Source organism: Pantherophis guttatus, chromosome 2, assembly GCF_059756535.1.
Source record: "Pantherophis guttatus breed Tessera chromosome 2, ASM5975653v1, whole genome shotgun sequence".
NCBI lineage: Eukaryota > Metazoa > Chordata > Lepidosauria > Squamata > Colubridae > Pantherophis > Pantherophis guttatus.
The window spans coordinates 137,866,116-137,889,589 of record NC_142064.1 but is presented as its reverse complement, the minus strand read 5'-3'; the positions used below and the strand labels follow the sequence as shown (position 1 = coordinate 137,889,589).

General features: G+C 40.8%; 2 protein-coding genes and 1 non-coding gene across 29 annotated transcripts in view; 2 read left to right on the top strand and 1 right to left on the bottom strand.

The window, feature by feature from the left end:
• The window catches only part of RNF41 (ring finger protein 41), a 46,548-nt gene extending 37,289 nt beyond the window's left edge, over positions 1–9,259 (top strand). For all 10 annotated transcript variants that reach the window (XM_087886910.1, XM_060688890.2, XM_087886908.1 and 7 more), the window contains 4 exons: positions 3,016–3,287; positions 3,611–3,746; positions 5,292–5,395; positions 7,534–9,259. In XM_087886910.1, the coding sequence (XP_087743036.1) occupies positions 3,016–3,287; positions 3,611–3,746; positions 5,292–5,395; positions 7,534–7,885 (864 nt within the window). In that variant the 3' untranslated portion in view covers positions 7,886–9,259. The remainder of the gene's footprint in view (positions 1–3,015; positions 3,288–3,610; positions 3,747–5,291; positions 5,396–7,533) is intronic.
• Positions 9,260–17,627: 8,368 nt separating this feature from the next.
• Positions 17,628–17,709, bottom strand: TRNAS-CGA (transfer RNA serine (anticodon CGA)). The gene has a single exon. It is a non-coding gene; the product is annotated as a tRNA-Ser (tRNA).
• Positions 17,710–19,505: 1,796 nt separating this feature from the next.
• Positions 19,506–23,474, top strand: part of SMARCC2 (SWI/SNF related BAF chromatin remodeling complex subunit C2) — a 34,689-nt gene continuing 30,720 nt past the window's right edge. For 16 of the 18 annotated variants that reach the window (XM_087886907.1, XM_087886906.1, XM_034412341.2 and 13 more), the window contains exons 1-2: positions 19,522–19,761; positions 22,873–22,992. In XM_087886907.1, coding sequence (XP_087743033.1) covers positions 19,651–19,761; positions 22,873–22,992 — 231 coding nt within the window. In that variant the 5' untranslated portion in view covers positions 19,522–19,650. Of the gene's footprint in view, positions 19,762–22,872; positions 22,993–23,474 lie in introns of all 18 variants that reach the window. The other 2 variants (XM_034412342.3, XM_087886902.1) reach the window with 2 other exon arrangements.

Below are 23,474 nucleotides of genomic sequence, written 5' to 3'. Positions count from 1 at the left end.
TCATTAATTTTTTTTTTTTTTTTTTGCTTAGGAATAGTTTTTACGATAGTGCTGTAAAATGTACTGTGAAACCATAATTCAAGACCTATATAGTGTTATATTCTGAAAAATATTCTGGTTATTTAACCTAGATATGCTTAGGACATTTTTAACATTTGTTCTTCATGATATGAATGGCACCGAAGAATTTTCTCCCATTCATAGAAACACAGGATGCTTCTTTTTCTTCTTCATCATATTATGAAACCTTATGATGTCCCGTTTTTTCTTTTGGAGCTCTTCCTCATAGCAACCACCTTGAGAGACAGGTTGGATTGAAAATGGCAATTAGCTCAGTGTCACCAATGAGCTTCTGAACTTGGATCTGTTTTTTCCTGATCCCAGAACTATGTCTTAACTATCACATTAGATTTCTTTTGTTCCACTGATTTCGCCTCTGGTCTTGTCTATCTCAGGATTGTTTATACCAGGTTCCTCAATCAAACCCTCTTAATATGTCAGGCTATTGTTACAAGCAGCTTCAGCCAGGTGAGGATGATGGGCATTGCAGCCTCACATAACTCTTATCAAAAAGGATAGCTTATATCCTTGAGGGAAGATTGAAACTTGGGACTCAAAGGGGACATTGCCAGTTTTTCAGTTCCTGGTTAAAATTTATGTGCTAAAAACTGAATTGCAAATCACAGAGACTAAAATCATGAGAATATTGCTTTGTATGAGTTAATATTGTTCTGTAATACTTGTAGTTTAGCTATGATAAGACGGTGTCCTTATCTCAATGTAATTCTTATGAGTGTCTTGCTATGTGGCTAAATTCTGTCTTTAAAAGAAAACAGACATTTGGACTCTGTTATTAGAGAGATATTTTATTAAATTTCTAGTTTTCTGATTTTCAGCTGGTTGATTTTCTGCAGCTTCCTTTTAGGCACACATGGGAGCATAAACACAAGCTTGGCAAAGGAGTGTTCAGTGCAGCAATATGCGTAAGGAAAACCTAAGACGATCCAAGAAAAAACTGTGGGAACCTTATTGTAGAACCGAAAGTAGTATGAGAACTTCAGGTTCTTGAATTACACCTGCAATGGAGCCTGCCACTTACCGTGATAAGTTGTGATAGTCATAAAGCAGATCACCACATGATGCCCAAGAGGTGATGAGCATGTGGGGGCCAACGGTGTCCGGCTGCAGCCCGCTGGCTCCTTAGCCAGCACATTCTGGAGCTGTGCAGCGTGCGCAGCTCAGGTGACTTTGAGCACTGCTACCAAGCAAAGGCAGGCAATCTGGCCCACTGGATATGCCACACGGCCACCTGCTCCATCGCAGCTGCAGGCAAGCAAAGACAGATGGTGGTACAGAGTGGGCAGCCGGCTGCGTAGTGCATCCGGCAGGTCAGATCATGTGCCTCCCCCCCGTGCCTGTGCCTCCACTTGTTGCTTGGAGGGCCAGGCCAGCAATCACAGTGCTCAGACTCACCTGTGCTGCGTCGGCTATGCAACCCCAGAGTGTGCCAGCCAAGGGGCCGATAGGCTGCTGCTGCTGCCAGACACTGTTGGCCCTGCTCGTTCGCTGCCTCTTGTGCAAGCCATGATCTCCCCCCCCTCCCCCAGGGCTGAAAATCTTAACCGGGGCTTTTTTCTGTTGGTAGGGCTTATATTACGAGCATCCTGAAAAATCATGCTAGGGCTTATTTTCTGGTTGGGTCTTAATTTTCAGGAAAATACTTTCATTATATGCTTTAATTGTAGTCCTTTTGCTCTGTTACCCTGTCTAATATCTCTATTTAACAGTTCCGGCATTAGAATAAATAATAAAGGGGATAAAGAACACCACTGTCTTGTTCCCTTCTGAATTTGAACTGAAAAGTCTTCATTCACTATGATTCGAGCTTTCTGGAGTGCATAGATGGAGTTCAGACCCTGTATAAAGCCCAGTCCAAAATCTATCTTTTCCACCAGTTTAAACATAAATGCCCAGTTCAAATTGTCAAAAAGCTTTTTCTGCATACAGAAAGATGAATGCAACCTGTTTGTCACTACATTGTTGTAAATATTCAATTATATTCAAAATTACTCTAATATTAACTTTTGTCTTTTAGATAAGAAGCCACACTGGTCTTCATGTATATAATCCTGTAAAACATTTAAGTCTTTCAGCTAGAATAGATGTAAAGAATTTGGAGTCATTATTAAGGAACGGGATTGGCCTGTAATTCTTCACAGAAGTTAAATCCAGTCCATCTTTGGGTATTAAAGAAATGTAGGCATCCTTCCAAGAGTTTGGTATAAGATTCCCCTGTAAAATAGAATTCATTAAGTGCTTCATCGGAAGAAGTAATTGATCTTCAAAAATGTGAATCCGCTTGGTAGGCCATCTGGTCCCAGAGCTTTGCCTGATTTAGCTCTTTTAGAAATTAATCATCTTCGTTTCCTCCAAACAACAGTACTTGGAAGTAGAGCTGTGAGACAAAGAACTATGTTTATAAAGTATATTAACATGTGAATAAATTGTACTTGGAAAAACAGCTGGAATGACAACTGTGCCATATTTAGAAGCACAGTTGACTTTGTGCTATCTGTTTTGGGACGTACATTTGGGATTTTTCTGTACTTTGAGAATATATTGGAATACTGTACAAGGAAGTAACTATGTATCTTTTCTCATACTTATATATATTAATCCAGAATTGAGACAATACAGGGTAATCTGTAATAGGGTCGTTGCGAAGGACAGAAATTTAACACCTGGCGGTGAATAATTAATGCTGGGTGATTTTTATATCTTTTCCCTGATAGGTGCTCACTACGACAAGCAGAATGAACGGATGTTTTCATATGCCCTTGATAGCTTGGTTACATTAATTGATCGATGGATGTTCTGTCCTGCAGTATTTCCAATTCTGTTAGTGAAAAGCATTCAGTGAAAAGGAGCTGCATGGAAGGCTAAGAGCCCACGTCAACTTGAGCAGCAAACTTGATGTAATCTAAATTGGCATGCTTGGTTCTGTTCTCTACACAGGCGCCTCATTGTGAGCACGCTTTTTGCAATGCCTGTATCACCCAGTGGTTCTCCCAACAGCAGACGTGTCCCGTCGACCGAAGCGTTGTGACTGTGGCTCACCTGCGCCCTGTTCCCCGGATCATGCGTAATATGCTATCTAAGCTGCAAATCACGTGTGACAACGCTGTTTTTGGTTGCACTGCTGTAGTGCGGCTTGACAACCTGATGTCTCACCTCAATGACTGCGAACACAATCCAAAGCGGCCTGTGACCTGTGAACAGGGATGCGGGTGAGTATTTGCCAAATTTGTTTGTGTCTGTCTGATCGTGACCCCAGCCGTGTCATGATTCTCTGCTGGTCTGATGATAAAGATCACACATGACAGCATGATCTGGAGGGCAGCAATAATTGTGCCGTCTTGTTTTGTCAATGTGAAATGGCTTTTGTGATGCATCAGGTGTAACCAAATTGCACAGTATTGGCAGCTGGTAGCGTGGGAGTTGTTATTTTCAGGCTCGGTTTTCTTAGAGTCTTTTTACCTCTGTTCTTGGTTGCTTATCCACCTAAACAGTTTTTTTCTAGGAACTCAATTGTAGTTACTTCTCTGTGCAGCTTGGAAATGCCCAAAGACGAATTGCCGAATCATAACTGTATAAAACATTTACGGTCAGTAGTGCAGCAGCAACAGACAAGAATAGCTGAATTGGAAAAGACGTCCGCAGAACATAAGCATCAATTAGCAGAGCAGGTATTGCATTTTCTTTCCTTTGTCAAACAGCCAGGTGCCTTAAAGGATCCACTGACCTTTTCTAAACAAGAGGAATGAGAATGGGACTGTATTTTTAGAAAGTTTCTTTGTACAGCTTGTACTGGAGTGAAAACATGTCGTAATTGTGAATACAGGGAGTCCTCGACTTATGACCACAATTTCCATTGCTAAGCAAGATAGTTGTTAACTACATTTTGCCCCATTTTATGACGGTTCTTGCCACAGTTGTTAACGTGAATCACTGCAGTTCTTAAAGTTAGTAGAAGGGTTGTTAGATGAATCTGGCTTCCCCATTGTCAGAAGGTCACAAAAAATGATCATATGGCCCCAGGACACTGCAACCGTCATAAATACATGCTGCGGGGGCTCACATGGTAAGACACTGAACCTGCGCTCCGCTGAGGTCGGCAGCTCGGCAGTTCGATTCCTGTGAGCAAATAAACCGCATAGGGACAGGAAAGGAGCCTTCCCCGAATGCCTACTGACATTCAGGCATCCCGCGGGTAAGATAACACCACCCGAAAAAATTTCCTTTCACAGAGGCAGCCAGCCACTTTGGTGATCCCTGGCTAACACGTGCCATACACTTAAAAAAACAGTTGCCAAGCATCTGAATTTTGATCACTTAACCACAGGGATGCTGCAACAGTCGTTAACTGTGAAAACAAGTTATAAGTCACTTTTTTCAATGCTGTTGTAACTTTGAATGATCACCAAACAAATGGTTGTAAATTGAGAGTTACCTATACAGATAATCCTTGACTTATGACCACAATTGTTCCATTGTTTAGAATTTCCATGGTTAAGAAAGGCAGTTGTTAAATAAGTTGCACCCAGTTTTATGATCTTTTTTTGCCACAGTTAAGGAAATCACTGCAGTTGTTAAGTGAATTAGGTGGTTGTTAAGTGAATCAGGCTTACCCCATTGACTTTGCTTGCTAAAAGACGGCTGGGAAGATCACAAATGGCAGTCGTGTGACTCCAAGACATTGCAACCGTCATAAATACATGCCAGCTGCCAAATTTTGACAATGGGGATACTGCAATGGTTGTAAGTGCGAGGACCAGTTGTAAATCACCTTTTTGTGTTGTTGTAACTTTAAACAATCACTAAACGAATAGTTGCAAGTCAAGGACGACCTGTATTCCCTGGACATGTATTTTAGCATCGTGCAACATTCTAGACTCAAACATGATTTAATACGTGGGGAGGAAGTTTCATAGAACCTGTCTGCAGCCTTTTGAATCAAATATGCCTTCTTTTGGACCCCAAATCCAAGCCTGGGAAAAGAGGCGACTTTGTTCAAGGAGTTGCTGATAGGACACCCAGTGCAGTTCAAATCTCCCTTTCTTCTTTGAATCTGCATTGCTGTACACTATTAATGTGTAAAGTGTTGAGCATTAATAAATGTTATTGATAACAACTACTGTAATAAATTAAGCTATATTATGGATTTATTTTTATTGCTGCAGTGTAGCCTCTGGGTCCTATTATTTAAATTAATGTAATATCCATTTTTGCAGAAACGGGACATACAGTTGTTAAAAGCATACATGCGAGCAATACGTAGTGTCAATCCCAACCTGCAGAATTTGGAGGAGACTATTGAATATAATGAAATCCTTGAGTAAGTACTAATCTCTCACTCATGCTGGACTGGAAGAGTTGTGGTGGGGGTTCAAACCTGGGAAAAGGCAATAGCGAATAGTGGTGGGAAATTATTGAAAATTAGAGCAAACTTCTGTAGGAAAAATTACGGGGTACATTTATATGTTATGCTACCAAGTACAGTTGTTGAAACATAGCAATCAAGGTAATACTTGTTATTATGGTGAATGAAGATGAAACATCTGCAAACAATCAAGCTCAGAAAGCACTCAGGAGCCCATAATACTTCCCAAAGACCACGATCCCCAATCCCTAATCTCTACCCACACTGACACTGAACTGCACCAATTCAATTGGAGGAGTACAAGAATCATCGGTCATGCTACCACCCGCCATGCTCATGAGTTTATTGAAGCCTGGCACTCCACAAGCAACTCCATCAACAGACACATCAACCTACAACCAACCTATGAACCCCTCTGAATTCAAACTAACCACACAGCCAACCAGAGACGGCACCAACCATCAACCAACCCATGCCTACCCGCCCCCCCAGCACTTCACCTCCAAATGACCCTCACCTGACGTGGTCCCCATCACAAGACCCTCACTTGACATAACCTGCGCCTGATGTGACCTCACTATCACAAGACCTACTGACCACACAAAGCTCTTATGAGCAGAACAACATGGACACCAACCTCCCCTAAATTCCATGGAAGATGTTACCTAGCCTGATAAAGAAATATTTGGAAACCAACTCATAAGCTCAGAGAACGAACCTCCACCCTCACTTCCCATTATGCTAGCTAAGAATAGGTTATCTTTTTCCAATTCTGGAAGTTGTTTCTCAGGACAATAGTAGCTTTCAAATATAAAGAGGTAACTCCAAATATTCAATGAGCTGGATAACCTGTTAAGATTATGAATTCAGAAATCATAAGCAGGTAACTCTTTATTTCCTGAGCCATTACAGTAGCTTGACCACTAACTAGATGGTTGCTGCTGTTATCAGCATGATAAAGGAGATAAATTGGGACTGATTTAAGATTAATTACAAATGTCAAGGTAACATGTTCAGATTTTATTTTTGAAGCATTGATCTCTTACCGTCTTGAAATTACAGACCTTAGAACAGTGTTTCTCAACCTTGGAAGCTTGAAGATGGGTGGACTTCAACTCCCAGCGCTGGCTGGGGGATTCTGGGAGTTGAAGTCCACCCATCTTCAAGCTACCAAGGTTGAGAAACACTGCCTTAGAACATAGACTAAGTTCTAATTGATGGAGACACGGGAATGTTAAGAATGCGAAAGATACTGAACAAATGTAGATATTTTAAATGTTAAAAAATAGTCAAAGGAGTGGAGATCCTGTTCAATGCCAAAGAACATGTCTGGATTATCAATGGATACCACTTTGGTATCCCATTGTTAGAATAATTAAGATTTGAGGCTTCATTTCAAAAGGGCCTGATTGTGTAAACCACCCTGGGAAATGGATGGTGTGCAAGTGATTATGTAGATAAAAATATATTCCCAAACAAATTAGGACAAATAGAATTGGGAGCAATGCTAGAAGGATTCATAATGTGACAGACTTAAAAGTAAACTTCAGAAGCTGTGATTTTAGGATAAGTCCTGGTGCCTCATCTTACACAATGTAGAGCCAAAGGAATGAGAGATTGTTCTAGAGAGATCACAGCTTATGAGATTCAACAGGAGATCCAGTAGATCATCTTCCTCATCTGTGGCTGTGCAGGCTAGATTTACTAGGGATCAAGAGTGCTTGGGTGAATCCAGATTCTCCATGACTGCCATAAAGAAAATAAGCTTCAAAACATTTCCAAGATCACTGTATGAAGTTTGGAGGAAATAGTTTTTTTAAAGTGAAATTTTGAAATATTTGTCCGGTGGCTTTCTGTTTCCTAGATAGTCTTAATTTTATGTTAGAAATAATACATTGTGCCTAATGCAGGGAGTAGTCCAAATAGACCTGAACATTACTCATCATGATTGTTTGGCAGGGAACCATCTTGATCCACTTGATCAGAAATACAGTAAAAGGAATCTTGCTCTCTAGGCTTTCATTGCAGTGCTATTGGTTTCATCTGTTTTTCTTTCCTCATTGTGTGATTGTTTCTTTTCACTTGACTCCTAGGTGGGTGAATTCCTTGCAGCCAGCCCGGGTAACCCGATGGGGTGGTATGATCTCTACACCAGATGCTGTACTCCAAGCTGTGATCAAGCGTTCCTTGGTGGAAAGCGGCTGCCCCACATCCATCATCAATGAATTGATTGAAAATGCCCATGAACGGAACTGGCCCCAAGGCTTGGCCACCCTAGAAACTCGCCAGATGAACCGACGCTATTACGAAAACTATGTGGCCAAACGCATCCCAGGCAAACAAGCTGTGGTTGTGATGGCCTGTGAGAATCAGCACATGGGAGAGGAGATGGTGCTAGAGCCAGGCCTGGTGATGATATTTGCACATGGAGTGGAGGAAATTTAAAGACTCGACAGAGATGATAAAACAACGTGCTTGAATATATATATAGAGAGAGAGAGAGAGAGAAAGAGAGAGGGAGAGAGGCTCCAACTCTAAGCCTACTGATTCTGTTCTGTTGTACTGTTATCAGGGCATCATTCCTCTCTTCGTTGAATAAAATGCTACTCCCTAATTATACTGGGCACGAGCCCAGGAATTTATGCAAAATGCCATGCTGCACTCCCTTCTCCTTATGGTCATTAGACCTGGTCTGATGTTGACAAAGATTTCCAAATGTCTACAAAGGAGCACAACAAATTCCTCCCTGTTCCAGAAAGAGCTGTGGTCTTCAGTCATATAAAGTCTTTGAACTCCTGATATGACTACATTGGCCTGAATAGCCTGGTTCCTGTTTGGGATCTGTAAACCATGACTTAAGATTTTGAGAAGCTAAAAGTTTATTCTGAAGAATTTTAGCCCACCACTTCCAGGTCCGTTTGGCTTCTCTCGTCTAAGGCATCTCTGTGAAATGATGGGATTTACACAGTACTTTTAAGATAAGTTTTTAGTTTTTATGCGGAGAGGGATTTTGAGTAAAACATGAGAACGCAGATGCCAAGTCGGAGTTGTAAGTAATGCCAAATGTATACATCAGTAGATCCTTCAATCTAAACTGTCTTGTGGAGCCAAAAAAGCTGCGTCATTTGGAGAACAATCTGCAACTCATTTTGGATGCGTTTACATTGTATAAGAAGCGGTCCTTTCCTATTGTGGCTTGGTTTTCAAAGGAGGTCACATCGTTTAGCTTTGTAGCATTGTTACCACCACTGCAGGATGAAAAGTGATTCTCCTGAAGTCTGGAGCTCAGTTTTCTCCACGCTCTTGAAAGGTTGCTGAAGCATCTTGGATGCTTTGCGGACTTCTCCTTTCTAATAAGAAGCAAGCCTTCAATCGTACACATCACTCCACCCGATCAGAAATGGTCCCTCTAAATTGCATGTGCCATTTAAAGTTGTATCAACTTCATAACCTTTTGAAGAAAACACAAAAAGGAGAATGGACTCAGATTTATCTAGTCTTGTTACATTGCCTATTTTGAAAAATCATTATCTGTATTTATTTTCTTTTTTCACATTTTGATGATTGTGTTTAGTCTTTTGTATTATTTTTGTGCTTGTATGTTTTCCTTTTATTATTTTTTAAAAAAATACAGTAGCTAGGAATGTCTTCAAATTTAGTTTTACCTGTCAAATTTAATTTATTTGCCATCTTTAGTTTCTGTTTATATATATATAGCAACTTCTTTCCAATGCTTTAAATATTTGTTAATTGCTTAAAACATTTCGGCTGGAGTTCTTGAGGACAAGGAATAAATGCATTGATAAAGGAGCAGTTAAACTTGCTCTGATTGAAGTGTTTTGCTATACAGTCCAATTTGAGCGCCTTTCATATGTTACACTGGCTAAATATTCTTCTCTGACTAGGAACATTTAAACCAGTCTTGACTTTCTTCTCCTAGTGTTTCATACAGATTTTCTTAATGCTCTGCTATCAGAGGTTTGCAATGGTGCAGAATTTGGATCATGTCATATAAACAGTTGCTTCTTCAGATGTCTGGGATTTTTAAAAAATTGCTCCAGAAATCCTCAGTGGGAACAACGGCTTGAGAAGACCTCCTTGTGCTCTCACCAGAAGCAGCATGGGAAATTTTCTCATTATGTGCAATAGTAAGCGGCCTAAATATTACATGATGAGCCCATGATGGAGAATGTTATAGCAATACGGCTCTCATTCCTGTCGGTTACTGGCAAACTCGTCTTCTATGGAAGAGAAGAGAGGGGGGACCCTGGAGGAAGATACAGTAGTTCAATTTCAATCACTTAACAAAAGCAACTCCTTTCCTTCCATCATTTGTACAAATAAAGATTGTGAATAATTCTCAACATTTGCCAGGCAGATGCTGTTTCAGATTTTCTTTTATGGGAAATGCCTGTGCTTTGAAGACTCAGTTTGGTGGCCTTTACTTCTTTGCAAATCTGATGGATAGGTTTTGCATCATTTTTCAGCTCTGCTGGGTCTTCGTTTCCTGCAATCTTTCATTTTAATCTTTGCTGACATACTGCTTTATGCTCTTCCTCTCTCATCTTCCTCGTCCACACCCCTTTGATGGTAGAGTTTTGTTTTAGAAACCAAGTCTGTCTCTGATAACTGTTTCTAGTGCTGTGAATTATTACTTATAAGTATCTTTAAAATTCCTTGAATAGTACTTCACTTTGTAAGTCATGTTAAAATACTTGGAATGTGCATCAAAATTCAGGTCAGTTTTAGGGGTGGAATGGGTTGTGTTCATGTCTGTAATATGGCATGTTTTGAAAGGGGATTTATTTGTTGAAGATTACTTCTAATCAAGAGTCCCTGTTGCTCAGGAATTTGAAAAAAAAAAGCTGCTAAATCCAACCTAATAACTGCATCTTGAGCTAACTGCATCTCTTAATGTTGTTCTCCTAACACACCTTGTCTTTCTCCTCAATGTCCTGCTGTCGCTTTTCCTTGTGCTCTAAAACATCCAATAGAAATTGTCATGTCTTCTGCCAGTATCCAAATCATTGGTTGCATTTTGTGTTTTATTGTTCAATTGTGTTGACTGCACTAATAAATTGCTTTTTTTCCCCCTTGACTCCTTTACATATATATATATGTATATATATATTGTATTTCATTCAGATTACGTAGGATGTTGCATCTTGCATGACACATCTGCAAAACTGCTTGATTTCTTTTGGATTAACCTCCTGCAAAGCTGCTTGGTTCCTTGTTAGTAGTGGTGCCCCTCCCTCTTCTAAGGTTGCCAGGTGTCCACTATTTGAGCGGACAGTCCGCTTTTTTCACATTATGTTCACTATTTTTTTTCCACAAAATAGTGGACATTTTTTTTATTCAAAAGCTTTATGATTGTATATTTTTTTAATATTTCTCAACGTTGTACTGAAATTAAAGAATTATTCCTTAAACACAAAGAATTAATCAAAGCTGCGCAGTCAAATAAAAAATACACACGACAGCAAAGTAAAATGTAATTTAATATTTTACATATTATTCTAATATATTTATGTTTTGAATTTTAAGTAAAGTTTTGAAGTGATTATTTTAATATGTGTTAAAATGTTTGTAAGAAAATATATAATTTAATTGTAAATTTTTTTATTATTTTTTTTATTACTTAACACCCCCCCTCCCCCCGCTTGTCCGCTATTTTTTGGAAGCAGACCTGGCAACCCTACTCTTTGCCACCATTTTTCCTCCCTAATTCCTACAACAAAAGCTTTCCAGGTGACCCAAAATTGATCTCTATTTAGAGAGGGATCTAGACAGATCAGTAGCCTCCATAATTACTGATTCAGATTTAGCTTGCCTCATTTTCTTGTCCTTTATTTAACCTTGTAGTACAAATTGGTTCTTAACTCTTAGAGAAATATGTTATTTGGATTGTCAGGGATATTTAGTCTCCAATTTTTCTCAATGGCTAAACTAAAAACAAGAAAGAAGGGCCAAAGTGTCACTTGACTTAAGCTAAGCAATTGCAATCATGAAACTTGCTGGCAAGAAGCAAAGACTACCTGCCCTTCAGAAGATAATTTTTATTTGGGAATAGTTTTCCTTTGCATTTCCAATATACAACTAGGAGAAAGGGGCAATCAGAGGTTTGTGCCCCAAGTCTACAGAAGTGAAGAGGCTTCTAGTTCAAGCTTGGCTATTGAATACAGTGTGTTGAGATTTCCTAATATATTTATTTATTAGATTTATATCAGGCTTGTCTATTTATACAAGCATTCAAGGCGTCTTGCAATATTATGGTGATATTATAGACAGGAGGGAAAAAGAGCCTAGGTTAGCATATATTAAAAGTGGTGTGCCAGAGATGCCATGAGCATAAGGCCTCTTCCATGTTACATTTGTTTCTACAGACTTTTTTAAAATGTCCATTTAGATATGAGCCAAATTAAAATCCTATCAAATATTCTGTGCCTATTACCAGGTCAACTGATTTAAATTTACTCAATGAATGCCCAGTGAAGAACATAGATAAACCAAACTGAGTAGTCCCATAGAGCTTGATCTATTTTCTGTTACAGACATTACTGATAAGCTATAGATGGAATCAGTACTAAATTTAATCATTAGGACTTATTATGGGATGCCATTTTTTCACAAGTTCTGCCTATTTGTCTGCTGTTTTTTCCCCTGTTCTTTACATTTGATACAGTCACCTGAATTCTTTGTTTAGCCTGTCCCAATCCAACATCATAATTTTTACACAGAAGTTAAATCTAAAATAATGTCTTTAGGCTATTCTTGCTGAAGTGACTTGTTCTGGAAATAGTGCAGTGGTGAAATCTAAAATTTGTTACTACCGGTTCTGTGGGCATGGCTTGGGGGGGGGGTGTTAATGTGACTGGGTGGGCGTGGCCAATTTGTTTGTTTTTTTACTTTTAAAACCATTTTTCTACAACCTCTTCGGCGAAGAGGTTGTAAAAAAATGCTTTCAAAAGGCTCTGACGATCCCAGCTGAGTTGCCTATCTGCAGAGGCATTTTTCTTTTAAATGCCTCTGGCGATCAGGCAACTCAGCTTGGATCGGCAGAGGCATTTTTTTTAAAAAAAGCCTCTGCTGATCAGGCAACTCAGCTGGGATCCTCAGAGGCTTTTAAAAGCCTTTTTTCTACAACCTCTGAAGAGGTTGTAGAAAAAATGCTTTTAAAAGCCTTTAAGGACCCCAGCTGAGTCGCGCGATCATCAGAGGCTTTTTTTTTTACTTTTAAAAACATTTTTTCGGCCAAAGAGGTTGTAGAAAAAATGCTTTTAAAAGCCTTTAAGGATCCCAGCTGAGTCGCGCGATCATCAGAGGCTTTTTTTTTTACTTTTAAAAACATTTTTTCGGCCAAAGAGGTTGTAGAAAAAATGCTTTTAAAAGCCTTTAAGGATCCCAGCTGAGTTGCGCGATCATCAGAGGCTTTTTTTTTTTTACTTTTAAAAGCATTTTTTCGGCCAAAGAGGTTGTGGGGGGGGGGCAGGGATTTTTGCTACCGGTTCTCCGAACCACCTGCCTCCATCGCTAGCGGATTTCACCCCTGAAATAGTGCTTTCTAACCTGTTATGCAATAAGAACTGAATAAAAGTGTATTCCAGATCTGGTGAAATGCCAGGTCCTTGAAATCTATAAACTGAACAGTAAACATAGAAGCGTTAGGCTGCTTTCCTCCTTATTTCACTTTCAGAATCTAAGCAAGGCACTCAAACTCTTACTGAGGAAAAAATACACTGCCCCAATTACGTTTTAATATTATTTTCTAAATCCTCTTCTCCATCCCAGTTTATTGTTGATATTGCTTAGGTAGCCGAACCTGCTACTGAAGTGTGTAAATGGGGTTTCAAGGAACTAAGTGCTCCTGAAGCATATGTATATTTATGAATCCAAGATATTCAGTACAATATTGATTTTTCTGGCAGATGCATAGTAATGACATTTTTATTGTTTCACTTTGTTACAGTAATATTTTTCTAAACTACAGTAATATTTTCAGGTGTAATGTTGCCCAGATAGGATGGTTAAGTGCTTGATCCCTAGCTCACTGGGCAAACTGGAGGATATGCAGCACTATAATAAAATTAGGGAAGCATTGCACTCTGGATACACACTTTTGAAAATCATACCTTTATCTGGTAACTTCAATCATTGCTTATTGGCCATATTCATTTGAACTTTATGTAGTCCAAATCATCTGGAGGAGGATCATTAAATTTGGAATTAGATTACCCTCAATTGCAAGAATGTCTATTTTGGAGAAGTGATGATAAAATGACAATGTACTGTCATTCATTTGGAATTTTGTATCTGAATTGCAGAGATTCAGAGGGCCATTAGATGCCCTCAAGGAGATATTGAAAACTACACTGAGTGTTATAAATTTAGACTACTCAAATATAGTTAACCCTTCTGTTCATTGGAATGGTTAAAGGTACAATTCCCATTTATATTATTCTAACTAAAATAATATACATGAAATTGCATCTTTGACCATAGGACTTGACTTCTCCTGCATATATGTAAATATTCTTACTTATATGTGTGTCCATACTCGTCCCATGTATTTCATTTGCCTGCATAAGAAAAACAGTCAAAGAGTAGATAATTTACAAGCTCATAGACATGTTAGCTTATATTTATATTGTAATGTATTCTTGCCCTCTGCTGGGTATAATGTTCCTTGCATTTAATCTTTGATGTAGCCCTATTTGTTTTATGCTGTAATCTCAAATGCAGATTACAGTGCAGATTTCCAAACTTTATGGCCAAGCTGGGACATTTGAAATGTTAACATTCCTAGATTTTTTTTCCTAAGGGAAAAATGATGTGTGCAGCTAGTCATTAAACACTTCACAGCAGATTAAATAGGTATAGCTAAATGATAAGTAACTTGTTCAATTACCCACAAATTTTCATTGTAGCCAATCCTCGCCTAACTTTCCCTAGATCTCCCAAGCTGGCACTCTGTTTCTTTCATGCCAGCCAAGTTGGGTCAACCTGCAAACCTCCTTGATTTTTTTCATTATTTTCCACAGCCTTCCTCTGCTTCTTCCTCAGATTGTGTCAGTCTTTTCCTCTTTCCTTTCTGCTAGTATGACTTCTGCTGCTTCATCACTGCTAGGTTACAGCTGCCTTTCACCTTTACTTTAGATGTCCTGCTTGGAGCCACATGCAGCCTAAAGAAAATAATGAAAATAATTATTTTCAATTCTCAAAAGCAGGAGAAGATGACCGCGTCCCTGGGTCTATGAACTGCTATAGATAGTAGCTGTGCTACTTTCCTGTGTTTAGCATTGAAATATTTGAACACATTTGAACAGGGTTGGGGTATGCAGGTATTGCTGAACTACTTACGAGACCGCCTTCTGCCACCAGTAGCCTCTCACCGGCCAGTACGCTCCCACAGAGGGGCTCATCAGGGTGCCGTCGGTCAAACAGTGTCAACTGGCGGCCCCCAGGGGGAGAGCCTTCTCTGTGGGGGCACCTGCCATTTGGAACAAGCTCCCCCCGGAGATTTGGAGGATCCCGGATTTATGCACTTTCCAACGTGCCCTCAAGACCTTTTTATTCCAACAGGCTGGCCTGGCCTAACTTCCTTTTAACTGTTAATTTTAATTGGTTTTTTTTTAAAAAAACGGGTGTTTTAATCAGTATGGGCCAAATTTATTTAATGTGTTTTAAATTGTTTTTTAAATTTTATATTGTATATATTTTATCTTTGGCTGTTCACCGCCCTGAGTCCTTCGGGAGTAGGGCGGTATATAAATCCAAAATAAACTAAACTAAATAAACTAAAACTAAACTATAGCTCCCAATAGTGTAATTAACCATGAATGGCAATGAATGCTGGGAATTGTAGTTCATCAATATCTGGAGGGCACAGGTGGTTCAACTCATGTAGTGGCATGTAAAACCAAAAAGCAATATTGCATACCTTAAGTAGATTTTCCAAAAGAGCCAGTTTGGTGTAGTGATTAAGGCACCAGGCTAGAAAATGGGAAACAAGGAATTCTAGTCTCGCATTTGGTATGAACCAGCTGAGTGACTTTAGGCCTCAACTCTAGGAAGGAGGCAAGGGCAAACCACTTCTGAAATCTTGCTGAGAAAAATTGCTGGGACTAATTCAGGCAGTTGCCAGAAGCAAATACTGATTTGAGGATACACAGACAAAAAGACTTCCCAAATATTGCTCTCATATGTATCCAAAGAGCAAGATCTGTCCCCAATTCACAGACCCTCCCCCCACCCCATAAAAGCTTCAATTTATCTTCTCTTTTGAGCTGCCTATATTGTATATAGCTTTGCCCAATGCCACTGGCAAATAGTATTTCATTTTCCAAGGCAGGAAAACAGCGCAGGAATTGGGAACATAAATTTCCCTTCTGTTCCTAGAGAGCAAAACAAGAAATACTTTTCCTAGGGTCAGGCTTGGCCTGGTGTACACACTGTGCGAACTAAGGCAGACTGTACTCAGAGTATACAAGGGAGTAGAAATAGAGCCATTCTCCATTGAGGCAGCTTTTCCCCAAAGCCACCACTCTTGGCTTCAGCCAGTTTCTGATGGTTTTTAAATTCCAAATGGCTGCTCTTCAGCTTCTCTCCCAAGCAGAGGGCAGACACGAAATTCCTTTATATTCTCAGCATAGATAACACCTCAGGCTGTCCATTGTGAGGCGCTGTTCCAAGATGGTTCTCTAAAGTCACCAGGGATCTTCTGGCCATGGTATTTCAGGTGGAATCGAGCGAGGTTCAACTGATACAAAAATGAACGCATTATACCTGAGTTCCCTGACCCCGATATTCACCCAGAAATACTTTCAGTATTCTGGACTTGAGAGTTGGGCAGCTAATTCAAATAAAATTCAAATAGTAATAACTTCCCTCCTTCTGTCACATTGGAAGGTATAATTTAATGGCAAGTGCCTGGAGATTTGCAGGGCAACCTGTCTCCAATTGTCTTTGATCAAACTGGTGAACTTGCTTCCATCCCCTCAATAAAACATTCCCCCACAGGAGACTCATGAGGCATGTCTTCTGATTATTTATTAACTTTTATTTATTTATTACACTTATTGGCCACCCATCTTACCACGGGGTTACCCTTACAAGGTAACTGTTGTCATTCTTGACTTGAAACAGCACCTCTCTCCCTCTACAACCCAGAGGGCATTAAGAGAGCCTTTTAAGATGTGGCTCTTCTCTCAGGATGTTATGGGCTAAGACAGAGGTCTTCAAACTTGGCAGCTTTAAGACTTGTGGACTTCAACTCCCAGTATTTTCCAGCCAGCTATACAGGGAATTGAAATCCACAAGTCTTAAAGCTGCCAAGTCTGGGGACCCCTTGGGCTAAGATGTCATGTGAATTCGTCAAACTGGGTGTATAAGTGGAGTTAATTTTCCCCAGTATGGTGCATACGTGCGTGCCGTATATTGTATTTTGATATTATTAATCCTTTGTAAACCAGCCAGGATTGTCCAGATCTGTGAAAATAAGCTTTGGGGACCACCCAAAAAGGATCTTGCGGTAGTCTATTTCAGTCCATTGAAATCCTGTTCCTTTAAAAAAAAACAAAAAAATATGCCGTGTATGAGGAGATGTCAATGCTTTACCGAATTTATTTACAAAATACGGAGGATGACCATTTTCTACACAGGGAAAGGCGCCCACAAACGAGCTCAACTCCTGATATCTAGATGGGCAAGTCACGCTGACTCTTAGCATCATGGCATGTAGCAAAGTTGTTTGCTGAGATCTCTTCCCTAGTTGTTGTTTTTTTTTTTTTCCTTTCTGCAATTGTAGCTACAACCAAAATCAAGCATAGCCGTATATGAGCGATAAAGGCCACCCACAAGCGAGCTGGCTTCCCGAGTTAAAAAGGAAAATGAGAGGCTTTCTGTCCACGCCCTGCCTTGAACTGACACGATCCTGGTCTGCGAAGCGCGTGATCCACCAGCTCCGTCAGCGCATGTCCTCCTTTGTTTCTTCAACCGGAACAGCCCCCCCCCCTCCCCTCAATCGGGCTCCCTTTCACATGGACTGCCTCGAAGGCCGGAGCCACTCGCTCTCTCTCTCTTCCCACCGCGCTTTTTTTTTTCCATTGCTTTCCAACCGGATTCCTTTTTTTCCCGGTAGGCGATCGTCAAAAGCTGGTGGGATCGCGGGCCATCAAAACGAGATCGTCGTCACGAACAGGATTCGAACCTGTGCGGGGAAACCCCATTGGATTTCGAGTCCAACGCCTTAACCACTCGGCCACCGTGACTCTCGGGCCAGGGCTGCGTGGAGCTTCAGCTAGACAGATCCATCGAGAGGCTGGATTGTTTGTTTCTTTTTTTTTTCTCCCCTTTTCAGAAAGTGGGGAAGAAAGAAGAGGACGCCGCGGTAGAAACCTTCTTTTCGGGAGAGGAAAGGTGGGAAGACGAAAAGCTTTCCCGCCAGCCCCACTCAGCGCTCAGCCAAAAGAAAGCACCGATGCTTTTTTTTTTTTCCTCCTTCCTCGACGCCTTAGCGCTCATCTCCTTTTCGCCTGCATGGCTTTTCTGCCTGTTTGGCGTAGTCGCAATACAGACTCCATTTTTGAACTTCACTCCCCTGTTCCCAATTCGTCCCTCTTTTAACTTTTTCCCCGCCGTCTTATTCTCCCCTTCCTCAAGCTAACCTGTTCTGATCTCCTTTTTGCAGAAGACTTGAGACTGCCCCCCCCCCCCAATCCCCAATTGATTCATGTCTAGGAAGCGTGCATTTAGTACTCAAGAAGAGCTCCTGCGCATGTACAGAGTGCCTTTCTAATCGTGGTACGGTATATATAAGGAAACAACCTGACAACTGAGGTGGTCACATTTTTAGGACGTCCCCTTAAAAGATTTCCCAATTCCTTCTACCAGGTCAAGGGAAACCCCGATTTCTTGCAGTTGAGCCAGAAGAGATGCAGATAAGCGGTAAAAGAGGACGTGTTCGTTTGGTGCTAAAACACAATAGAATAGAATAGAATAGAATAGAATAGAATAGAATTGAATTGAATTGAATTGAATTGAATTTTTTATTGGCCAAGTGTGATTGGACACACAAGGAATTTGTCTTGGTGTATACGCTCCCAGTGTACATAAAAGAAAAGATACATTCGTCATGAATCATAAGGTACAACACTTAACGATAATCCTAGGGAACAAATAAGCAATCAAATCATATTAGGAAACAGTCAATATAAATCGTAAGGATACAAGCAACAAAGTTACAGTCACACAGTCATAAGTGGAAGGAGATGGGTGATGGGAACAATGAGAAGATTAATAGTAGTGCAGATTTAGTAAATGGGAGGCGGGGGGAAATGTGATGTTTTCTACCCAAAACCCTGCCCGCAGGCTTCCAAATGTGAAAAGGCAGAGAAGGCTCGTGGCAAACAAAACGGATCTGGGCGCCAAGTGTCACGAAGACCGACTTGGCACAAACGCTTGACACAACTCGATTGCGTCGCGCCCAAGGAGACCTTTTGGAACCGCAGCCCCTTAAGGTTTCCTTGGGATTATCGCTTCCCCAAAGCGATTTCCAGCTCATCTTCTTTAAGATAACCCTAAAACACTTGGGATGATCATTTTCCTTCTCCTCGGTTGTCACACGGTCATTTTCCAAAATCAACACCGTATTCCTTTCTTGAGGCGGGAACAGAAATTCGCCGGCGATCCCTTTCCAAACGCGGCCGCCACAGCTAGAGCCCAGGAGTTGGCTGTCCTTCCTTCCGCTCTAAAAGCGGAGTATCGGAAGAAAGCAAGGATAATTACAAATGTAGGTGGCGCCGATTAAAACCTACATTTAAGAAAAAATTCGTGATTTATCTACACGTACACACACACACACACACGAGAGAATTAAAAGCACGCAGAACAAACAACGTTCCTTTTATTAAATTAGCGACGGGCTGGAAGGAAAGGCCGTTCTTTCAGCAAAGGCATTTCCCGCCTTCCGCTCCCGTGTTAAGACCACCTTCGGCCAGTAGGAGGCGAGGCGAGCTACCCTCAAAAGCGGCCAGGCTTTCTCTTCCTTTTTTCCGCCGGCAGGGGCCGCTGCTTCCGGGGGTGGGGTGGGGGGTGCAGAGCAGAGCGGCTGGCGCGGCCTGCCGGCAGAGGGCGCAGCGAAGCGCTGTCGACCGCGGTGGCGGCGGGTAAGGGAAGAGAGCGGCGCGGCCCAGGCCGGCGGCGCTGGGAAAATGGCGGTGCGGAAGAAGGACGGCGGCCCCAACGTCAAGTACTACGAGGCCTCGGACACCGTTAGTCAGTTCGACAGCACGCGGGTCTGGCTGGGCAAGAACTACAAGAAGGTACCGGCCTGAGCCAGGCCTGGGCCTGCCGGTGCTCCTCCTCCCCGCCGTTTAGGCGGCACCTTCTGGAAGCTCCCGGGGGAGGGAAAGGGCGCTTCTCTTCCTCCCATTCCCCTCCCGTCGCAGAAGCCAAACCGCTCGCCATCCTCCTCCTCCTCCTCCTCCTCCTCCTCCCGGGCCGAGATGCCCCGCAGATAACCCACCGCCTCTCCTGTGTTTGTTTCCCCACCACCACCCAGCAAGATGGGCACCAGAGTCGGGGGAGAGGGGGTGGAGGTGGTGGAGGAAAGAGGCGGCGGTGGGTGGGTGGGTGGGTGGCGATGATGGCATTGCCAAATTGGGAAGGACCCGAAGAAGAAGAGAGGGCGAGATTTCCCCCCCCTCCCCTCCCCTCCCCGTAGCAGATGATGGGATTTCTCTTGACCCCACCCCAATTCCCGGAGGGTCCTTTAAAACCGCGGCCCCTCTTCTTCCAAAGGTCCCCCCTTTGCTGCTCCGTCCCGCTTTGCTCAGCCAAAATAAAAGCACCGATCGTTGGAATCGACTCTGTCCCGATAGAATAGCAGATCCTCCCTTTTTTTTTTTTTTTTTTTTGCAACGATGTCTGGTGGTTTGCAATGCCAGACTGGTTTGCATTTTTAGAGGACTGACCTTTTAGCATCGGCTGGTTCCACCTGCTGCCCTATTGTCCTCTGGATGCTAACCTTTCCTTTTCCATGGAAACTTTCCTTCCGTTTGACACTTCGGGCTTCTTAGAAGCAACCCAATAATGTGACTTCAGTGATTTCTTTTTTTTTCTAATTACAATCAGTGTGGCCTTTGGCCTGCAAAGGCTTACAGGTCGGCGAAAGCGTTTTTTCTTTTGGAGATGGATGGGGCGGCTGCGCTTGTTCTTGTGTTTTTTTTGTTTTTTTCCAGGATAAATTATTTTAATCCTCCCTTCCTTAATCTCCTTTTGGATATTCAGCCTTCGCTTTTGTTTATTTCTTTAAATGGATTCTTGTTTGCAAAAAAGGTGGCAGTGCTTTTTGCTCACAGTTTTACATCTGGGCCTCATTCTTGCAAAGAGAATTCTTGGTCAGCAAGAGAATCGGGAATGATTGTTTTTGTTCTTTCATGCTATTTATGCATGTTATTTGCTCCTGTCATGTTTTCTTTTCAATCTCTAGTCGGGTGAAAGGAGCTGAAAGCCAAAACACTAGTATTAGAATCCATGGAATTTGTTTTATAGACCATGTACACACATATCCATACATCTATGTCCATAAACAGTATATAGAGCGAGGGACTCTGAGTCATGTTATTAAATTCGATAAGAGGCAGGTGAAAATACTCCCGGTTGTTCTATATCCCCAGGTCTCTTCTGTTTTGGTGACTACAGCCTTTCTGCAAAAGCAGCACAGACCTTGGTTCTCAGGTTTTTACCTTCAAAGAGAAGGAGAGTGGCTGAATCATCAGGCAATGCTTTTTTAGAGTGACAGCATGTGTCCTGACAGTTCACCATTTTCCTGGAAAATCATATCTCTTGCCCATTTCCTTTCCCATTTGTATCCTAAACTGATATTACTAAAAATTAGTAACAGGCAGTCCAACAATTGGAAGCTAATATTTTTTGCTAAGCAAATTCCAGTTAGGCATTTTCCCTGTCAATATAAACACATTCCTGTCAGCTGAGTGACTTTCATACATATCCGTATTCTATTTAGGAAGGAAAGTTGCAGATCCTTGATCTTGGTTAAGGATAATGCAATAGTTATATAATGCTATATAATTGCTATAAGCAATGTTATTTTAAAAACTGATGTTTCCTTAAAATACACTTCTTCTTTAACATTTGTAGTCCAGTGTATACTTGAACAGAATAAATTTATTTGAACATGGATGAAATTCTACATAAATATATATGGAATTAGTTTTTGGTCTAATTATATTCAGTACCTGTTTTCTTTCCCATTTCCCAAATTAAAACTATGTCCTTTGTCTTGGAAGAGGAAAAGAAAATTCCTCATGCATCTCATTTTCCCTGACATACTTCCTTAAAAACCAGTAGGATAATAGATAAGACCACTAAGAAGTAGAATTTAAAGCAGGAGGAATATAATAGGCAATTTGTCAGCATTTGCAATGTCTCCGCACTGTGCTAATCAGTCCTAATCCATTGGTATTCCAATATTAGGAGAAGCTGTTCCCACTAACAAACCAGAAGAGAAAAACTTCCTTTCCTGTGACTCCCAGATTTTGCATCAGGGTCCTCCAGTCCTTGGAGGATATATTTATACAATTAATATGTAATTGAGGATATATATGAAGGATTGCAAAAGGAGAATATGTATATACTTTTATATGACACTGGGTGTCTGTTTTTTCATGTCAGGAAGAGATTTCTAAGAATTGATATGTGAAAAAAATCCTCCATCTATTGAGAGATGAAATTGAGTAACATGAACTAGTTTACATCAATGGGTAGTAGCATCACCAGAGGCCAAAATAATGGCCTTTTTTAAAAAAAAATGCTGTATCCCACATAATCTTATATAAAATTAGTTTCTAGTAAACTGTGGTACATACTATCCATATTGTAAAATTATGATCAGTTTAAATTAAATAAAAAATGTGATCAGTAAGGTAGTAGGGGTTTTTCATTTTTTTTGTGTTAAAAATACTTACGTTGATAACCAATACCCACAGTTCTATTGAGAACTTTAAACATTGTAATGGCCCCACTAAGATTTCCTAGAAAGTATACTAAGTCTACTATGACCACAAATTCTAAAAAGGAAAATTCTGGTGCTTTGTAGAACTAGATCTCAAGGAGTACTTTCTTCCAATTTTTAATCCTAGCAGGTGAAATGGGATCTAGTTTTAATGTTTTCCTATATTATCCCAAGTTCCCTTTTCTCTATTTCCTTTCTCTTTTAAGATAAAGAAAAAGAGTTCTAATCTTATTTTAGATGAAGACTTAACTCGCTATTAGTAGTTTCAAGCCAAAATTGAAGGTGGTGGATGCTTTTTTGGAACTGCTTGGTTGTGACTTAAAAGAGAAGCTACTAGGAAGACTTGGCTTGGATTCACCTAAACTCTCAATTCTTTTTGTTTCCCCCCCCCCCACAGTACATTCAAGCAGAACCCCCTACCAATAAATCATTATCCAACCTAGTGGTACAGCTGCTGCAGTTCCAAGAGGAGGTCTTTGGGAAGCATGTCAGCAATGCACCACTCACAAAGTTGCCAGTAAGTGCCAAAGTTGTCTTAATTTTTAAGAAAACAATAATCAGTAATTTGGAAGATAATACTCAGCAGATCAGTAGTCTCTTGGGTAGCCTAATAATGTAAGACTTAAGTGATCCATTAGAATCTTCAGAATGTAAGACCTTTATGTAAAAATATTTCTGTAAATAGGAAATAAATATTGGGGGTGGGTGGGGTTTATACCAAGCCTTTTAAACTGATGCTATAGAGGTGTTTATATAAGGAAACATCACCAGACAAAATTTTACTTGTAATTTGAAATTACAAGTAAAAAATAGAATATGAAAATAGAATTTGGAAAATGTTAGGGTTATATTCTGTATAATTTATGGAACAGCTCTGAGATTTTCTATGTAGCCTTATGGGGATTGCAGACACAAACCGTGCATTTTAATGGTAGTTCTTTGTGGAATAGCATAGTGCATAGCTCCTAAAGCAGGCATAATACATATCTTCTAATGCAG